The 20,978-nt window shown below is 35.3% G+C and overlaps 1 protein-coding gene and 1 non-coding gene across 5 annotated transcripts in view; both read left to right on the plus strand.

The window, feature by feature from the left end:
- The first annotated feature begins 1,108 nt into the window (after positions 1 to 1,108).
- Positions 1,109 to 20,978, plus strand: part of UBE2K (ubiquitin conjugating enzyme E2 K) — a 51,654-nt gene continuing 31,784 nt past the window's right edge. The window contains exon 1 of one of the 4 annotated variants that reach the window (XM_039844998.1): positions 1,109 to 1,434. In XM_039844998.1, coding sequence (XP_039700932.1) covers positions 1,396 to 1,434 — 39 coding nt within the window. In that variant the 5' untranslated portion in view covers positions 1,109 to 1,395. Of the gene's footprint in view, positions 1,665 to 20,978 lie in introns of all 4 variants that reach the window. The other 3 variants (XM_039844995.1, XM_039844996.1, XM_039844997.1) reach the window with 3 other exon arrangements.
- On the plus strand, positions 14,893 to 15,011 carry LOC120588617 (5S ribosomal RNA). The gene has a single exon (XR_005649267.1). It is a non-coding gene; the product is annotated as a 5S ribosomal RNA (ribosomal RNA).

Genomic DNA, 20,978 nt, shown 5'->3' on the forward strand with positions numbered 1-20,978 from the left:
CCGCAAGTATAGTTTGTTCCTCTTAGTACCACTAGGGGACTCTGCTGAAAGGGTTTTTATAATTTATTTTGGTCTATTTAGGGAAAGTTTTCTAGATGATGCTTTAGACTTCTTAAAATTTGAAAGAGATCATCTAATCCAGCTTTCTTATTTTGCACATGAGGCCAAGAGAGCTGGAATGGAATAGAGCTGGAATCAAAATCTCCTCTTGGTTCCTGTGGCCAGAGTTCAAGAAATTCTTTTTTGCCATGTTCCTCCACTGAATGATTCACTCCCTTGGCTATTTCCTTTTTGTGGTCACAATTTTAGTAATTTTTGCTAAGACAGTGTATTTGTGATATTTTTCTAATACGATACTTTACTGATTGGTTAGGTGAAAGAAGTGTATGAAATATAAACTAAGAAAACTTTATTATTCCAAAATGTTCTATTCAAAGTATCTCTCAGCACCAAAACCATATTACTTACTGAAAACCCTAGCAACCACATGGCCTTTCAAACTTACTTTCCACTTAAAACATTTTACTCTTATCTTTACTCATCTATTCATATATACACACATACATAATATACATATAAACTATTTTTGCATGCCTTAGTTCAGGGGTTCTCATAGTGTGGTCCCTGAACCAGCAGCAGCAGCAGCAGCAGCAGCAGCAGCATCTAGGAACTTGTTAGAAATGCAAATTAGGCCTACCCCACACTCTAGCGATGGGGCACAACAAGTTTTTTTTAACAAGGTCCATTGAGGATTCCGATGTACATTCAAGTTTGAAAACTACGGTTTTAGTTCCACAGCTCAGTATTATGTAAGTAGGTCAAAGATCACCATCTGGCTTCTAAAACCACCTCAGGCATCTTCATGGAGTACCTGTCTCAAATACATCGCATGGGACCCAACAATGACCTCACTTAATTCAATAATTTGATCATAGTAATAGTGGTATTATAATGTCTTGGAACAAAAACGGACCGTGGTGGATTTTCTGGGCCTATGCCAGTAGAAAATGGGCCGAACTGAGTTCCGGGGTAGTGTTCTCATACACCAAACGCAGCCAAGCACATTAAGCCCGTGGGTTCCGTGACTGAGTTCAAGGAAGTGCTCCAAGCCTGGTGGGGCCCTGTGAACCAGTCACGTTGGTAGTCCAGGCGATACCCCACTGGTTTGAAAGGGGCCGGAGGAGCAGGAGACCACCCAGGAGGCTGGGGCAGGGCAGGCCAGCGTGGAGGCCGCACCCTCCAGGTCCCAGACGCCGGCAGGGCGGAGTCACGCGGTCGCAGCTCTGGCAGAGAGACGCGCGGCGCGCCGCGGCGCGGGGATCCGGGCTCGCGGCTGAAGCGTACGGAGCTGCAACGGGAGCGGCTGCACCGCCCGGTCGGGTCAGCGTCGTGCGCATGCGCGGACGGGCGCCATTTTGGTGGCCGGACACGGAGGTGATTCCATACTGAAGAGAGCGAGGCGGCCGGGGTGGCAGTGGCAGTGTTCGTGTGCTCGGGTGTGAATCACAGAGGGAGGAAGCGGCGGAGGAAGAGGTGGCGGCGGTGGCGGTGGTCGTAGCGGTGGCGGAGGAGGCGGGTACGAATCAGCTGCGGGCGGAGACATGGCCAACATCGCGGTGCAGCGAATCAAGCGGGAGTTCAAGGAGGTGCTGAAGAGCGAGGAGGTCAGAAATGAACTCCCGGACATCCCCACCTCAGCCCAGGGCGGGAGGGCCCTACCAGCGGCGACTCCCAATATCCCCAGGAACCCCCAGGTGGCCCTCCTCGCGGCCGCCCTTCTGCCTGTGGGGAAGCAGCAGTCTTCCCCGCTCCTTCCGCCACCTTCCCCTCCCCTCCCCTCCCCTCCCAGGGCCCTGGGATGGACGGTCTCGCGGGCGGGTGGTGTGGAGAGGAACACGGTTTGGGGCGGGGAAGGGGGAAGAGGGAGCAGGGGGCACTTGGCGGCGGGGTGTGAGCTCTAGAGAGAGCCCCGAGGTAGTGGCAACAGCTGGAAATGTGGCTGTAGGGTGGCGAGGGAGCAGGCCAAGCCTGAGAAAACCCGGGAAGTGGGTTGGGGGAAGGGGAAAGGTGGTAACTGGATCCGGAGAGTCGCGCTGCTCAAAGGCCCACACTTTTAAGGGTATTCTTTCTAGGTTATAGCTGTCTGGCCTCACTGTCCTTTCCTTGGGGAAGGAGCTGTGAGAGTCCTTAGGTGTTGATGAAAGGAGGACGTTCCGAGTTACTCCCTCTTAATTGAGTGTTGGGAGGAAAGGGGAGACTTAATGTGATATTGTCTTTTTGAGTGGGAGATAGAGAATTTTCACCTGAGGTTGGAAATTAATTCCAATCTAGACTATTATCTCATTTTTATTTACCCCCAATTCCTAGGCCTCTTTCTGTTGACACCTAGAGCTTTTGACTGGGTAAGGGCAAGTCATTTGGTGTGTTAAAGGCATTTTAAATATTTTTAGCTAGGAAAAAATAATGGAGTGTGTGAGAAGCTTATTTCAAAATATTACTTACAAGTTACAGAAGTTACACATCAGAGAACCTCTCCCAAGACAATGCCTCTGACTATGTTGTGCCATGAAACTTCATTGTGATGTCCTTCATAGTTAAATTGCTTCTACTTTTTAAAACAGCCCTATTAAACACATGGAATTTCACCAGATTAATGCATTGTTATATCTCCTTAGTAGGTATATCATAATACCCTATCTAAAATGATTAATTTTTTTTTTTTTTGGTCTCAAGCTGCTATCGAGTCCTGCAGAATTTAGATAAACTAGTAGTGGACTCATTTATTTATATAAGATATTCAAAATGTTCTAGTAGTTTGACTCAAAACGATGTAAGTATCAGTAAAATTTTTCATGCCCAAGCCAACAAGAATTCCAGGTGGTTTTTCCTCCTTGAATTTAACAAAGATTAAAAAGCAATGCTGAAATGGTTATTATTTTCAGTATGTCTACTATTATCGAATGCATCATTGTTATTTGTATTTTTCTGTTATATTGGTACTTTGATCATCTCAGTGATTTGTGAAATTCAGCACTCCTAACTATGTGATGAGTAATTGACATAAATCTGATAGCACTTGCTTTATTTGTGTCTATAGTGATTATGTATCTTTCCAATTAGAGAAAGTCTTTAAAATTATCAAAAATGACAAATACTAGCAGATTTATTGAATGGAGTAGTATATAAGTAATGATAGGTTTTACAGAACATGTGTATGAACTCTGCCCTGTGCATTTGTTCTAATGCCAAAATTCTGAATGGAAGGATGACTTTGTATTTTTGTGGTACAGTGCAGAAATAGACACATAAATGCCTGTACTGATTTACAGTGAAACAATGACTTTTTTATTTAATAAACTATATTCCAGGAAAGTCGACATATATATTCCTTATGAAAGATGGCAGCTAATATTGTTGCCAACAGCCTAAAACATTTTCTTCTATAGTAAGGTTATATAAGCCTGAGACTTAATAAAAAATTTCTAATGATTTATTTTCAATTACCTAAAAGTGCTAAATTGCTTTTTTTTCTAATTCATATGGTCTCTTTATAGGAAGTGACTTTTCAGCGTGATATTCTTAGCACTTAAATCGAAGCTGAAAAGAAATCTTGTATTATAGTGATGCTTATTGTTAAAATAATGCTGCTCTTTACATGTAAGGGATGGTGAAGCCTTGCTTCTTTGTCTGTCTGAGTGTTTCAGAGGAAGAAAACAGGAAATGCAAACAATTTTTTTTTTTATTTTTTTTTTAAGAATAGTACCTTTATAAATCTGGAAGGAAACTTCTTCCAGAAAGTAAGTTGCAAAGTACATTTAGGAAAGGGTCAGATAATTTAATTTTGAACTGTAACCAATAAATAGCTTTATTTGCACCAATTTTTTTTTATCTGTATTTTAGTAGGGCCAATTCTATAAGAATTTTCAACTCATTGAAAAACTTGTAGTACAGTCCATGTGTTTCCCTTTTAAGTGTGTAAATGCAGTATTTTGAGTCAGGTAGGTAATCAAGTTTTTCATCATATCACCTATGTAAAATCTCCAGTTTACCAATTATTTCATATGCTTGTGTTTACTAAGAATACTGGTTGTTAGAAGGTTTGGGGGTGGGATGCCTTTGTAAAGATTGCTGGTGTCTGGCCATAAGAAGTTATAAGTGGCCATTCTTGAAATGTGTTGTTAATTAAAATATAGCCTCCAAGATAAAGCAAATGTGGAAGGCAAGGTACAGAATAGTGTGGAGGAGGCCACCATTTGTATCAGAGGTGGGGAAATATGTTTATTTGTATAGATGAAAGGATTAATGAGAAATTGGTAAAATTGATTACTTCTGTGTAGGGTAGTTGGATGTCTGGGACAACAGGCATCAAAAGATCCCTTTTGAATTTTAAGTAATGTGAACATCTTTTTTACTTAAAACAAAATAATAAAGGCACTGCCTAGATCATTTTTCCTTGAGACCGTGTTTGGAAATTCATCCTTTATGTGTCAGATAATAATTTTTAAATCTGAGTGAGAATTTTAAGTTATGTTTCAGAGCTTCTAGGAGTGGAAAATTGATTTAAAGTACATTCTATAGTTATTTTGCAAGTCGAATTATGTAAGTGAATTGTTGATTGTGAGGATATAATAAAAGTGATCTGTCTTCACAGGTTATTATTTACTATTAATTATTGTTGCCGGTAACTACCATTTGTAGAGTGGCTCTCAGTACCATTTGTTTATATATTTTTGCTAGTTCTCAAGAACAGGTCTTTGAATTAGATTTTCTGTTTCTTAGAATAGAAAATCGAGATTCAGAAAAGTTAAATTATTTGTCTGCAAACATACAGCTTTAGATTTGAATCTAGGTCTGCTTGTGTTTATATTGTGCCACACTGTCCTGACTTGCCAAGGATAGGCATGCTTTTAATTATTTAAAAATAATTGAGCCTGGTTTGTATTACTGGTTAAAGGATTTAAACACAACCTAATTTAATTGTTAGTTTAAACATTAAAATAAGTGTTACCTGTACTTAACTTAAGATTTACTTGAATTTCAGTAGGTAAAATATTTTAAAATTTGAAGCTTAATGAAGTAAAATGCCTTTAAATCAGTGCACTTACTCTTGTTTGTTCTTGTGCTATATGGTACCTGTAGTTTTTTGTATTGTAGCTATACTTTGCTAACATTTTCTAGGATTCTCATAGGGAATATGTAACAAATATTAACAAATCGCATTAACAAATTGATTTGGCATTAACAAATTGATTTCATGAATACTACTATTGTATAAGTTTTCTTTAAGCATTTAGATTGATTTTTGTATCTATTATTGTTTAATGTATTTAATATATTTTTCTAGCTCGATCTAGATTATTTTAGATAGCACAGCCAGGCCTCTCCCCATCTCCCTACCTTCCCTCTCTTTCTGCCAGTTGGGTCAACTAAAAATGTCTTCAGACTGCCAAAGGTTGAGAACGACTGCTGTAGACAAAACTTAGGAGAACATTTAAGGTTATTAAGGTAGTTTAATTTATCTAAAAGATGGACAATAAAGATATTAAAAATTATATAGCATGGCTACTACTAGCTTTGAATGTTTTGTTTCTGTTTTTAAGACTTTTAAGTTTGTTTTCCCTTTATAAATTAATTATTGTTTTTTAAACTTTCTCCTTTTTGATTTAAAGAAACAGGCGAAATTCCCTGCTAAAAACCAATGTAACCAGTATTTGAACAGTTCTTTTAGTTGAACAGTGATTTGATTTTACAATTACATAAGTTATAGTTCTGTGTAACTTATTTAAATAGTGTGCCTTTTGGGTTCTGGGTGTGGGCTAAGCAAGGAAAGTTTAAAGACTGGGCAAAAAAATTAAAGCCTGTCCAGGTAATACTGTTTGAGGTGCATTTCTTGTTTTACTTTACTATTATAAAAACTTTGATTTCTGTCTATCGGGCATAAATTTAGATGCTTCTGGGGTCCCCTAGTATGTCACCCCTGTGTAAAGGGTTTATATTCTTAATGTTATTTCCCAATAAACATTATCAACAGTTATTGAACATATTGACCACAGCCCCAAAAGACTTACCTGGTTGGACATAGATAAAAATATTAGAGGAAGAGAGTAAACTCTGTAGTAGTTCTGAGGGTAGGTGTATAGAGAGAGGTTCTTGAGCTAGGTTCCAAAAGAAAGTTAAGACTGGCCTCAGGTTTGAGAAGACAGTCTCAGGGGAATTACAGGAATACTGTAATTTATAAGTAAATGATCTTTTCTGTAGGCATCTGAATTGGAACTAGGGAGCAGAGATTATTGACAAAATTAGGCAAGGAACACATGTACATATAAAGCACAGAAAGGTTGCACAGTTCTAGTATTTACATAGTCGTGGAGTTAGAGCACCTTTCGAAGTTTCTTGACTTATTGTTGGAAAAAAACACTGGTTTCATATCAAAGTAAAATGTACATGCAGCGAAGTATGATCAGCACTCAAACCAAGAAATAGAATATTATCACACCGTAGGAACCCCACCCTTTACCCCTTTCCAGTCACTTTCCTGATTTCTGATAGCACAGGTTAGCTTTGAGTATGTTTGAGTAAAAGAATAGACATGACTGTACACTATATGATTATTTTAATTTTGAAGATTTTCAAAAGATGCCTTTCAAAATCTTCAAAAAATATATTAATAGTGTCTTAGAAAATGTGATGAAATTCATTGAGTATTAGAGTTGCAAGAGGCCTTAGATCCAGGCCAAACTTCTCATCTGTAAGATCAGGAAACTGAGACCTGGGGAGATTTTTGTTCACTGACACAGATCAGTTAATTGTGAACCCAGGCTTTTTACATGCCAGTCCACTCCAACCATTACATATGATTGTTTTATGGGACTATCCTTTTCCTAACATATAAGCTGAATGCTAATAAAAATTTAAGTACAGCAGTGAAGTGACAGTTTAATATTGAGTATTTAAGGATATTTTGCTTTTCTCTCTCTGTGTGAGAACTTAAAATTTGCCAGCTCCTTAAGCATAATACAGTAAATTTAGCTTAATGATTAAGAGTGTGGGAATTAGAATTAGATTTGCTTTGAGTCCTGACTTTTCTACTTAATACCTGCAGCACTGACTGTATCTCAGTTTTCTTATCTGAAAAAATGTGGGAAGATTAAGAGTCTTAACAGTGCTTAGAGCAATGCCTGGGACACATTAAACATTCAGTAAATGGATAGCTTTTAAGATATCAAAATTAACTATACTTTCATCTTCTGCTTTTTGTTCTTGGATCATGAAGGTTTCCTTTAATGGTTTAGAGATAGCTTTATGTGAATTAGCCTCAAAAGGCTGAACGTGGGGCTTCAGTGCTTCTGATGGTGTTTCTTTGTCATTGTGTGCAAACCTATGGGGCTGGTGGCCAAGGAGAATACAAAGAAAATATGTGGGTCTTATTCTCCAGATGTTGGTTAATTTTTCTTTAGGAGACAATGATAAATTGGAGAAATGTTTGTGTTAAAATGTTATCTTTCTAAGTGACAAAAAAAATAATTTGGAAGTCTTTCAGATAATATATGAGTTAACAGGATTATTTTGGATTTCTTGACATGGCTCTGGTAAACTTGACCTGGACCAAGGAATCCAGATTTTAATCCTATGGTGTGTAATTTTGAATCCCTTTGTAAAACCCATGTTTTAAAATTGGGTCTTGGAAACTAGAAAGTGGCAGTCACATCCATCTGACATTCATGGTGTTCTCTTACAGAATTCTAAAAAGGTGAGAGAACTTCAATTCATTTAAAACCCTTATCCTTCTTCCTCCCTTTAATTCTTTGTTTTTACTGCAAATTTAATAACTACCAATAGTTGTATGTGTGCTATCTTACATTTTATATATATGGCAGCCTTAGGAGGTTAATGATTTAGATGCATCTGGGGTACCCTAGTATGTCACCCCTCTGTAAAGGATATATATTATTTCCCAATAAATATTATTGAGCATGTTGACCACAGCCCCAAAAGACTTACCTTGTTGGAGTTAGATAAAAAATTCTTGTTTTACAGATCAGAAAGTTGCAACTTTGAAGAAATTAAGTAAGTCTCAGTATCAAGTAACGTGGTGGTGGAACAGAGTTTTGAAATCAGGTCTCTTGACTCAGACATTTACTGATGATGATGGCAGGAGTAGTGTACAATCATACATCCTTGCTTCCTGCCTGTTATTTTTAAAGATTTTTTTAAATTATGAAATATTTTACACTTAAAAGTTTAGGAAATAGCACATGAACAACTTTATATCCATGGTCCAGATTTAACAGAACTTAACCCTTTCATTTATACTTGATTAAGCGGCACACTACTCCCCCTGCAACAAAACAGACTATACAGATGTTCATTTTGTAACCTTTTCTCTATTCCATTCTCCTTCTTAAAAGTAACCACTATGCTGAAGTTGGTGTATATTCTTCCTAGTCATATTTTTGTTTTTACTGTTGATAAACATAGTGTTTTTTAGTGTAAAAACACTTAATGTTTTTTTAAACTATAGATGATTATAATATTCTACATCTGCAACTTCTCAGCATTATATTTTTTGACCTTTTTTCTGTGAAAATGCATATTGCTCTAGTTCTTTAAATTTTATAGTATTCCATTTCGCAGTTAAAATTCAATCCATTGATGGCATGTAGTTAATAACTTTTAGCTATGATAAAATAAAAAGATGCATTGAACATTATTATAAATGTTTTCTTAGGCCACATACAAGTTTTTCTAGGAAATAGAATTGCAGCATCTGAGTGTATTTTCATTCTTATGCTTTGTATCAGTACTTCCTCTAACAGTACATAAAGTTCTAATGACCTAAGACTTAAGATTTTTGTCAGTCTGATGGATATGAAATAGTAGGTTATTTTAATTTTCATTTTCCTAGTCAGTAGAGATATTAAACATATTTTTGTGTTTATTGGCCATTATGCTTTCTTTTGTGAATTTAGCATTTGCATTCCTTACCCATTTTTAAAAATTTGTATGGTTTGTATTTTTCTTATTGATATACAGGAATTCTTTATGTATATAATTTTGATAACTTTCATTATGTGGCTTGACTTTTAGCTTTGCCTTATTTATTTATTTATTTATTTTTAATGCTCTTTTTGAAATCATGGTAACATACATGTAACATAAAATTTACCATCTTATATATTTTTAAGTGTACAGTTTCAGTAGCATTAAGTACATTCACATTGTTGTGCAACCATTACCACCAACCATCTCCAGGATTCTTTATCTTGTAAAACCAAAACTCTACCCGGTAAACAAGACTTCTGCCCCTGACAATCACCATTGGGCTTTCTGTCTCTGAATTTGACTACTCTGTTATACATTATTTGTCCTTTTATAACTGGCTTGTTTCACTTAACTTTGTCATATCTTTCGTCTTACCAAAGTTTAATTTTAAAGGAGTCAAATTTTTTTGTTTTTTCTTGTGTGTTGTGCCTTTGTACTTTAAGAAAATTTTTTTCTCTTTGGTTATAACAAAGATATTCTCCTATATTTGGTTCTCAAAAATCAGTTCGTTCCTTAACTTCTATACTCGGGCCTCTATTCTGCCATATCATATTGAAACTACTACTTCAGCCTTTACCAGTATCTTCCAAATTGTCAGATGCAAAGTAAGTTCTCAGCAGTCCATTTTGTACACCTTTCTTCCAGCATTTCCATTTCCATCTCAGAGCGTTACTCTTTTGGTTGCTCTGATACTGCTTTTCCAGTTTTCCTTCAACTTCTGTTACTACCCTTTATGTTGCTGATTTTATTCCCCCTCCTCCATTTATCTTCTGAATCTGTTTCCTCTTGCATTCCTTTTGTTAATTACCCTAGGTCAGGTTTTCATATCTCAGATGGACTAGTTATATTACAGTAGTTTGTTTATTACACTTACTTCTCTGCCTTTAGTCTCTCCCAACCTCTGTTCAATTCACCTGGTGACATGCCACAGGATTTAATTTTTAAAATATGATTTTGTCATCTTTCTTTAGGTTCTTTAGCTTATTGCATAGTGAAAACCTTTATACTGTTGTTCTAGCCTACCATTCCTCACTTATTTCTCATCAAGTCTCAACACAGTTGCACACTTACCCATACCTCAGACCCTAATCCTCCCTCAAACCTCTAGCTATACTAAATTGCTTGCTATTTAGTTGTTCTGTCTGCTTGGAATAAACCCATACCTCCTTTCTTTGCCTTTTGAAGCTTGCTTATCCTAAAATGCCACTCGTAATAAGTCTTGAACCCACAGTTTACCTTTGTTCTCCAGTATTACTTTGTTATTAGCAGATATTATATTATTGATAATTGTATGTATTTCTTTCTGCTCCTGGTAGATCTTTGGGCTCCTTGAGGATTCTTATTCATTTTTTTTTTCTTTTCAGCATCTTGCATGGTACCTGCCTTAGTAACATTTAAAGTATGCTAAAATAAACCTTTGATGGGTATCTGTTTTTTTTTTTTTTGGAGCTGCTGCCAAAAGTGTTCTTTGCATAGGTTTAAGGCAGGCCTATTATGCTCTTAATTATTTTTAGCCTTTGTATAATTATGGATTTTTCTAGTAATTACAAATGCAAGGTTAGTATATGTAGCCTTTTGCTCAAGGGACCATGGGTGTTTTACTTTTAGTTTATTTTGTTTCATGTGACCCATCCTATTTGGAATTGGCATACTCAGTTGTGAGTTGTCTGATAATATTACTCTTCAGCATGGTAATAAAACATTTTGTGCTTTATTTTTCTTATATCATTTCTACAGTAGTTCCTTCATTTAAAAAATATATAACAGTTTATGCATCTGTCTATTATATATTTAGGTATTTCCAGTTTCTTGCTGGTGCACATGTGTAAGAATTTTGGGTGTGTATTACTAGGTCAGGTGTTTTAGATTTTAGGTGGTTATGTCATACATTTTATATATCTGCGGGCTTGGTCATACTTATATATCCTTACGTTGTTTACTTAGGTGCTTTATCTCCATCTGCCTATAGGAACTGTTTGAGTGTGAGTCATTGAGGAGACCAAGTATCTTAGTAATTTTTGATTCTCCATTGCTTGGGCACTTGTTTTCCTGAATGAGTTTAAGGATTTTCTTAAGCTCCAGGGTGCTCATCCCCAACCATTATGAAAATAATACCTTTTATCTTGCCTCTGAGACTAGTAAGAGTTGACTATTTTGATAAAGGTGGCCTCCAGGTGAGGTTGGGTTTCTGCTCTAAATTTAAGTGTTGATAATGTAATAAAGTCCTGAATTGGGGTGATATAATGTCCAAGCCCAAACTGGAAAATAAGATGGTAGTAAAGGAATCTTTTTTTTTTTCTTTTTTTGTAGTTTTCCCCTTTGAAGATCTCAAGGGGCATTTATTTAGTATTATATATGATGACATCTGTATCCCGTGGTTTAACTCTTTAGTTTAATTCTACATTATGCTTCATTTTATTCAACATTTATTGAATGCCACCTCTGTTGTTAATAAGATAGACATGGTCCATGCTATTGTGGAGTAAATTATAGTCTGGTAAGGCATTGAGACGTAGACAGCTATTTACGTGTGTGAGTTTAAGTTAGGAGAACTCTGGGGGTGGGGTAACAACTTCAGGGAAAAAGTTTCTTGTGAATAACTCAAACTTATACTTGGGAAGATAAATTGTAATTAACTTTGTTATACATTATGATGATCAACTCTAATATGCATATAGAAAGCTAGTAATTATTATACAGTCAAGAAAATAGAGCTTTTCCCCTTTAAATAAATAGCCAATTTCTGTGAATATAAAAGTAACAAATGTTTGCTTATTATTGAATTTAGGAACTATATTAAAGTAAAAATTATTTGTAATCTCACTCCCAGGGATATTTCTTTTCTTCAAACTATTTTTGTGTTGTCTATGAAATATTTCAAATATACAGCTACATCTGAGTTTCCTTTCATTGTTTTTTCTTCATATGTACATATGTAAACATATTTAAAGAGCTTTGAATATAATTCCCATGTGACTTTAAACCTAAATCTATAATTTTTAATGTTTTCTAGTCATTTGAAACTGGCTTTTCTTACTAGACTGAGCTTCTCAAGGGTAGGCATCATGGCATATTCATGTATGTCAGCTCTTCTAACAAATACTTTGGGGCTCTGTCTTTGCTAGGCATAATATATGCTGGACAAGAGAAGACAGATAAATGAGTGATAAACGCAACACCAAGAAATATAATAATATTGTACAGATGAAATTAATTGATTGTTTTTGATTGGGTGTTCAGAAAAGGCCTTTCCTAGGATTTTAGACTTATATTGAGATCTGAATGACAATCTCTAGGGAGGATCATTCCAGATTAGAGGAAACAGTTAATGTAATGGTCATAAAGTAGGAATGAATTTGCTATCAGGTTATTGTGGCTGGAATATGATGGGTAAGGGAGGAGAATGGTGCAAGATGAAGTTGAAGATGTAGGCAGGAGCCAGATCACATAAACTTTCTAAGCCCAAAGTAAGAATTTGGATTTTAAGTGACTCTAAAAGCCATTTGAGGATTTAAAACAAAGGACAAAATTTGGATTTTTAAAAGACCACATTGGCTGCCATGTGGAGAATGAATCAAGACTGAAGATGTGAGGAAAAGGGGTTTAAGAGTTAGGGGTCGAGTTTGCCTGGATGTAACAAAAGAAACAGTAGTTGTGGTTCAAACAAAAGTCTGGAGGGAAATATCCCACATCCCATAGTTGCTTGGTTTGGTGCAGTGGTCCCCAACCTTTTTGGCACCAGAGACCAGTGCTCCTATGAGAATCTAATGTCTGAGGTGGAGCTGAGGCGGTGATGCTAGTGGTGGGGAGTTGCCACACATACAGATGAATCTTCACTGGCTAGCCAACTACTTACCTCCTGCTTTGTGGCCCTGTTCCAGGGGTTGGGGACCCCTGGTTTAGAGGAAGTGTGGTGAGAAACTAGCAACTCTGGTCAACTTTTTAAAGGAGTTTTGCTTTGTTAGGGGAACTGGAGAAGAATATGGCAGCAGATCTGTAAAAAAAATTTTCTAGTGGACATTAGCATATATTTGTATGTTGGTGAACGGGAAGCTGTTATGCTAGAATGAGGAGATATAATTGAAGGTACAAAGTCCTTGAGAAGAACAGAGGGGGTGGTATTCCTAGCATAAGTGGAAGGATTATTTTTTAATAGGAACACAGATACTCAGGGCCATGTTAAGTTTCCATTTGATATTTGTTATGGTCTTCACTTGAACATAAGACAGTGATTAATGATGGTTCCCCTCCCCCACAGCAATACTGCTTGGAGCAGACATAAGAAATTGTTTTTTTAGTTAATTGCGAATGAGTTTAACTAACATTGGAACTTTGCCATATGTGTACCATGAAGGAAAAAATGCATCAAGGTTGTGGAGAGTATTTGCAAAGGGAGTGATTACAATGAATGCACATGCAAACTAAACCTGGTTAAGGAGGGAATTGAGGACATTAGAATTTATTGATAATGAGGGAGAGATTACGTTTCAGTGAAGCCTGCTAATAGCTGGGTTTGGAGTATTAAAGTGAACTTAATCTAATGAAATTGAGAAACTTGGAAATCTTGAAATGGATTTCAGAGAAGTGCAGTTTTTGTTGATGACAGAAGCCAAGAGTAAGACCATGGGGAAGAGAGCTTCCAGTCTATTAATACTTGTCAGGAACACAGGCAGCCCTTGTCTCCATGCTCTTCTATGAGAATTTAGAAGAAATATACAAAGATGACAAATGTAAGTGACAATCTCCCATCAACCATGGGGTAGCTGTTGATATTAACATCTTTTTTTTCTTTTTACCAAATCAGGATCTTAGCATGTATACTGTTTTGTATCCTTTTTTTCTCTTAATATATCTTGTATTTTCTTCATGGTATTGAATATTCTTTTTTAAAATATTTACTATTTAATTTAAATATTTAAATTAAATAGTATTTAATTTATATATTAATATTTAGTATTACCTGATTAAACCATTTTTTTTGTTGAACTTTTCTAAGTTGTTTCTATTTTTCCCCACTATATATACTGAATGGAATGTCTTTACATAGTAATTTTTATCTGAGTTTATTTCCTTAAGACAGATGCCTGGAAATAAGTTACTGGGTCAGAGTATCTGAACTTTTCATACTCTTATGATCAAAGTGCCTTCTAGAATGGTTATTGTAAATTACTGTAGCACTGGTACAGCACAAGGCAGCCCATTTCTTTATATTCTTACTATTAATGCAATCTTTTATTTTTAAAGTCAAATAGAAAAAGCAACTGTCTTTTTAGTAAAACTAGTTTGTATTTGTTCAGAATTTTCCTGGGTAAGTTTGGAGGATCAAAGCCATATTTGTCTTATAAAATATGTTTGTGATTATCTATCCATTTTATTGTTTTGTAACAGTATGTGATTATACTTTGTAAATTGGGATATATATGTTTGAGAACTAGGTGGTTTTTTAGAGAGTGATTGTTAAAAGGTATTTTAAAAAATTATTTTTTCACTTTCTGTCTTAATGTTCTGTTTACATTCAAAATTATCAGTTTGGTCTTAAAAAATCCTTATTTAATATAATACATCTCATTTGTTACTTATGATGTTATTGATGTAGTAAGTACAGGGTACAGTTTATGTCATTTTTAGTTTCCTTTTTCCTTCTGTTACTTAATCTCTATTTTATCTGTCAAGCCCATGAATTTTCAGTTTTATTTCAGTGAGTCACTGGTTCCATTTTTCTTTTTGTCTTAGGTCTTGTTTTATTATTTTTTTTCTGCCAGTTCTTTATACCCTTTAAAATTCTTTCTTTAATTTTCTTAGGTGATATAGGAATTTGGAAAATAAAAAAAGTTGTTTTAAATTACTTAGGGCTACAGCCATGCCACCCTGAATGTGCCCGATCTCGTCTGATCTTGGAAGCTAAGCAGGGTCGGGCCTGGTTAGTACTTGGATGGGAGACCACCTAGGAATATCAGGTGCTATAGGCATAAAAATAAATAAACAAACAAACAATAAAATTAAGTTACTTAGAGATGCAGAGTCTCTGTCAGAATTTTCCAAATAGAGAAAATATACATTGAAAGTTTTTGATACCCATCCACCCTTTCCTTCCTCCCCTCAGTCCTATATTTAGAAAATATAGGAACTTTCAGTTTAAGAACTTAAATGCAATCAATAGTATACCCACACTGTATTTTAGCTGTGTGATGATAGTTACTGTAAAGGAAAGCCTGTGCAGTATCACAAGACTTGTAAACAAAGACTTCTAATAATAGCCCTTTGACATTGAACTATATAGTTTGTAAGTGGAAGAGTTTTATAGTCATTTAGATTTTGACATGAGAATGCCATTAATTTTGATTAATAAAAATTAAAAATATATCAAAATAAATTTTTATTTTTGTAATATTTTATAATTTATGGTATTTCTGAACAAATTACGTATTTTTAAGTGGCTGTGTACTGACTTCCCCTTTTTTCTTGATTATCCTGTGATATGGATATGTTGACTATGTTGCTAGTTTTATTTACCAAATTAATTTGTGTTCCCCTAGGAGATGCTCAGTTATTTTGTGAAAATGTGTGTGTATATATTTTTTTCATTTTAAATATATACAGTTTTATTTGTCAGTTTTACCTCAGTAAAGCTCAGAAAAATTGCCTGGTCTGTTTTATATTCATTTTTCTTACCTCTTTGTTACTTTTTATGGCAGTAGTCACTGTCATAGTTGTGGTTGTCATAGTAATGATAGTAATAATGGTAGTATTTGCCTTAAGTTAGGTCAGAAAGAACCTGGTTTCCATTACTCCTCTTTGTACAGAGTGAGATAATTTTCTCACTTGGGCTTCACTGAGGATAGAGCCACTTCAAGAACTCCAAATTTATGCAGGAGAAAATGTATATATTTGATGAGCTATCTTTTTAAGTTCTGTTAGAGTGTACCTGCAAGCTTTTCTGTTGTATTAACTAATAAGTTACTTGTTTGTTATTTGTTTCATTTTATTAAGATATGTTGAGGTCTCTGGTTAAAATTATATTTATTAACTTTTTGTATTTGTTAGTTTTTCTGAGGTAAGCCAAGGTATTATAGTTTTTTTATTTTAAGTTACAGAGTTAGGGTTACCTTTTGGGTTAGTGTTAGTGTTAAGTTTAGGTATATATTTAGGCTTATGTTAGAGTTAGGGTGGAGGTTATATATAGGGTTAGGTTTAGTGTAGGGTTAGGTTTAGGGTTATGGAAACATTCAGATATAGAGCGAGGGTTAAGGTTATGGTTACATACAGGGTTAGGATTAAAGTTAGGGATAGGGTTAAGATTAGGTAGGGGGTTAGGGTTAGGATGATAGTTATGGAGAAGGTTAGGTATAAGTTTAGATTTTGAGTTAGATTTGAGGTTAGGTTAGGTTTTGGGTTAGGGTTAGGGTTAGGTTATTTTTTTAATTTTTTAAATTTCTCACAGTTGGCATTCAATATTTAGGTTTCAGATGTCCAGCGTAGTGGTTTTATATTTATATAACTTAAAAAAGGGATCTCTCCCCAATAAGTCTACTGCCCTGGCACCATACATAGTTATTATAGTATTATTGACTGTATTCCCTATGCTGTAATTTACGTTCCCATGACTATTGTGTAACTGCCAGTTTGTACTCCTTAATCCCTTTACCTTTTTCATCCAGCCCCCTGACCCTCCTCCTGTTTGGCAGCCATCAGTTTGTTCTCTATATCTATGAATTTGTTTTCTTTTTGTTCATTTATTTTGTTTTTCAGATTCCACACATAAGTGAAATTATATGGTATCTGTCTTTCTCTACCTGACTTATTTCACTTAGCATAATACCCTCTAATCTATCCATGTTGTTGCAGATGGTAAGATTTCATTCTTTTTTTTTTTATGGCTGAGTAATAGTCCATTGTATATATGTACCACCTCTTCTTTATCCAGTTGTCTATTGATGGACACTTAGGTTTCTTCCGTATCTTGGCTATTGTAAATAATGCTGCAGTGAATGTAGGAGTGCATATATCTTTTCGAATTAGTGTTTTGGATTTCTTCAGATAAATAATCAGAAGTAGAATTGCTGGATCATAAGGTAGTTCTGTTTTTAATTTTTTAATGGAAACTCAGTACTGTCTTTCATAGTGGCTGCACCAATTTGCAACCCCACCAACATTGCATGAGGGTTCCCTTTTCTTCACATTCTCGCCAACACTTGTTTGTTGATTTATTGATCATTGTCATTCTGACAGGTGGAAGGTGATATCTCAGTGTGGTTTAACTTTACATATCTCTTATGATTAGTTACCTCGAGCAACTTTTCATATATCTGTTGGCCATCTCTATATCCTCTTGGGAGAAATGTCCATTCAAGTCCTCTGCCTATTTTTTAATTGTATTGTTTGTTTTGTTGTTGTTGTTGAGTTATGTGAGTTCTTTGAATTTTGGATATTAACCACTTACTGGATGTATTATTGGTGAATATTTTCTCCCAATCGGTAGGTTGTCTTTTTGTTCTGTTGTTAGTTTCCTTTGCTGTACAAAACGTTTTAGTTTGATATAGTCCCATTTGTTTATTTTTTCTTTTGTTTCCCTTGCCTGAGGAGACATGTCCCCCCTCCCGCCAAAAATATTACTGAGAGCAGTATCTGAGTTTACTGCCTATGTTTTCATCTACAAGTTTTATGATTTCGAGTCTTATATTTAAGTCTTTATTTTGAGTTTATTTTTGTGTATGGTGTAAAAAAAAGTGGTCTAGTTTTTTTTTTTTTTTTTTTTTTGCATGTATCTGTCCAGTTTTCCCTACACCATTAATTGAAGAGACTGTCTTTACCCCATTATATATTCTTGCCTCCTTTGTTAAAGATTAATTGACCATTCAGTTCTGGGTTAATGGTCGGTGAAATGGATTGGCCCCTTTCAAGGTGTATAATGCAGATGGTCTGGTTGCTGTGGTAAGGAAGAAGTGAAGTTCAAGATGTGGTTCCATAGTTAGCTTAAAAGTTTAAGAGTTCATGGGTGGGATGTTCATGGGGAAGACTTCATTATGGTGTCCTGGCTCCATTTTAGTTCCCTTAACATAAATGACTCTATTGACAATTTCCATTCACAACAGTTATAATTATCATCGATACAGTTGGATTAATGCCTGCCATATTTTTTATATGATTCCATTTTTTTCTTAGCCTATCAATTGTACTTTTATTTTTTTAAACATTTTTTCTAGTAGTTTTCCTTTAATTTGCCATATACACTTACAAGAACTCTTTCAAATAACACTGTACTATTTCATGGATAGTGCAGGTACTTTATAATAGAATTCATATTTTCTGCCTCCCATCTATTATAACATTTCTGTCATACATTCCATTTATCCATAAGCTATGATCACCAGATCCTTAGTTGTTGTTATCATTTTGAGTATACTGTTATCTGTTATTAAGAATAATTGAAGATTTTATTTAATTTTTTTCTCACATCTTTTTCCTTTCTCTATGTAAATTCCAAGTTTCTGAACTGTATTATTTTCCCTCTTTCTGAAGAATTCCTTTCAGCATTTCTTGCAACATAAATCTGCTGTCAACAGAGTCCCTCAGTTTTTGTTTGAGAAGTCTTTATTTGTCCTTTATTTCTAAAGGATAATTTCACTGGATGTAGAATTCGAGGTGAGGCTTTTTCCCTTTGACACTTTTACCATTCTCCTCTTGCTTCCATGGTTTCTGAAGAAAAATCCAATATAGTTCTTACCTTCGCACATCTCTAGGCAAAGTAGGTGTTTTTTTCCCCTCTGGTTTCTTTCAAGATTTTCTCTTTGTATTTGATTTTCTTCAGTTTAAATATGATATGCCAAGGTATAAATTTGGGGGGATTTATCCTGGTTTGTAGTCTCTAAGCTTCTTGGATCTGTGATTGGGTGCCTGTCATTAATTTAGGAAGATTCTTAGTCATTATTGCTTCATATATTTATTTTTATCCTTTCTTTTCCTTCTGCTATTGCCATTACTTGTATGTTATACTTTTTGGATGTTCTGTTCTTTTTCATTTGTTTTTCTTTTGTGTTTCAGTTTTGGAAGTTTCTATTGACATTTCTTCTAGCTCATTTGTTTTGTTCATCTACTAATGAGCCTATCAAAGGCAGTTTTCATTTCTGTTACAGTATTTTTTATTTTTAACATTTCCATTTCATTCTTTCTTAGAGTTTCCATCACCTGCTTGCATTACCCATCTCTTTTGGATATTGTCAACTTTTTCCATTAGAGTACTTAGCAGATTAATCATAGTTATAAATTTTAAGCCTAATTCCAGCATTTCTGCCATATCTGAGTCTGTTCTGTGTTTTTTTGTCCTTTAGTATGCCTTATAATTTTTTTCTTGAAAGGCAGACACAATGTACTGGGTAAAAGGAACTGAGGTAAATAGAGTGAGACTTTAGATTTATCTGTCTAGGGATTGGGCTGTGTTTGACTGTTTGCTGTAGCTTTAAGTGTCTGCAAGGCTAAAATCTCCTCTTACATCCTTGTTTTTGTCTCCTGCTATTGATTTTGGCATTCCTTAGAGACATCTTCTTAAATAAGGTGTAAGACTTGGAGTTCTTTGAGTTGAGATCTATTGATGTGGTAAAGGTTAGGGGTTGGGGAAGAGTTCTGAATTCCTATAATTGGGTCTCAGCCTTTTAATGAGCCTATGTCCCTAAGCCGTGACCTTCAAAAGTGCTTCTCAATTCCCTCTTGCCTTAGGTGATAACTGGAAGCCTTGAGAGGCCTGGAATTGGGTAGTTACCTTCCCTCAGGTTGGTTAGATCTGTTAAAACCCCAGTTGGTTAGACCCTGGTGAAATAGTTTTTCTTGAGGGTAGGCTTTGTTAAGAAAAAAAATAATAATCTGGGCTTATTTCCAAATGGCAACTTTCCCCCTCTCCCAGCCAAAGAATCAGGACATTTTTCTCTGATCTTCTCTTATGAAAACCTGGTAGAGATCTTGGAGTTAAAAACTCACAAAAGTAAAAGGGCCCCTGGCAGTTTTTCACTTTCAGATTCATCCTCACTGAGCTTCTAGCAGTTTATCAATTACTGTTTAGATTTTCCCCACCCAGGTAATGGTTTATGAAGAGTTGCTTGTGAGCTTTTGCTCTGGTAAGTTTTGAGTCTTTTTCTACCCACCTGTCTCCAATTTTTGGTGCAGCAGTTTGCCCTGTAACTTTATTTCTCTGATGGCTCTAAGAAGAGTTGTTCATTTTCAATTTGTTCAGTTTGTTTCTTCTATTGATGGTAGTGACAGCTTCCAAGTTTTTACATTCTGGGTGAGAAACCAGAAAAGTCTTCTCATGTATTTTTGTTTGTAGTATTCTATTAAATTGCACCATAATTCTTGTAGATATTCCTCAATTGTTGGATACTAAGACTGTTGTTTCCCATTATACATAATGTTTCACTGATTTCTGTTATGATTATAGTTTTTTCTACCTATAATGAAATGAATTTCTTAGGCAGTTTCTAGGAATAGGAGTACTGAGTCAAGAGAATAACAGATTTTTATGGCATTAATACTTTTTGCTGTTAAAAAAGAGTTTATGCACTTTATTGGTGTCACTTTGACCTTACCAGTATTGGGTATTAAAATTTCTGCCAGTTTAGCTTTTTCGGTTGCTGTGTGCAGCTCTGCTCAGTCCAGTTCAGGATTCTGACAGACTTCAGGATTGGGGCTTGAGAGACAGAATTACATTCTTGGAATAAGTTCTTCATGTAAATAAGGTGTGTTTGAACCCATGACAATTGACATATACCAAGAAGTTTTTGCTTTCCTTTTATGATGGTAGCAGGAGTAAATTTGAGATGGTGCCAGGTATGTGTAAGAATGTATATCTGTCCCATAGAGAATTTCCATATAATTTAATTTCATCATTTAAAGGAGTTATTCTGCCAACTAGCCCCAGCCTGCAACTTGACACAGTAACCAAACTA

The sequence above is a fragment of the Pteropus medius genome, unplaced genomic scaffold, assembly GCF_902729225.1.
Source record: "Pteropus medius unplaced genomic scaffold, Ma_sr-lr_union100, whole genome shotgun sequence".
NCBI classification, from domain to species: Eukaryota; Metazoa; Chordata; class Mammalia; order Chiroptera; family Pteropodidae; genus Pteropus; species Pteropus medius.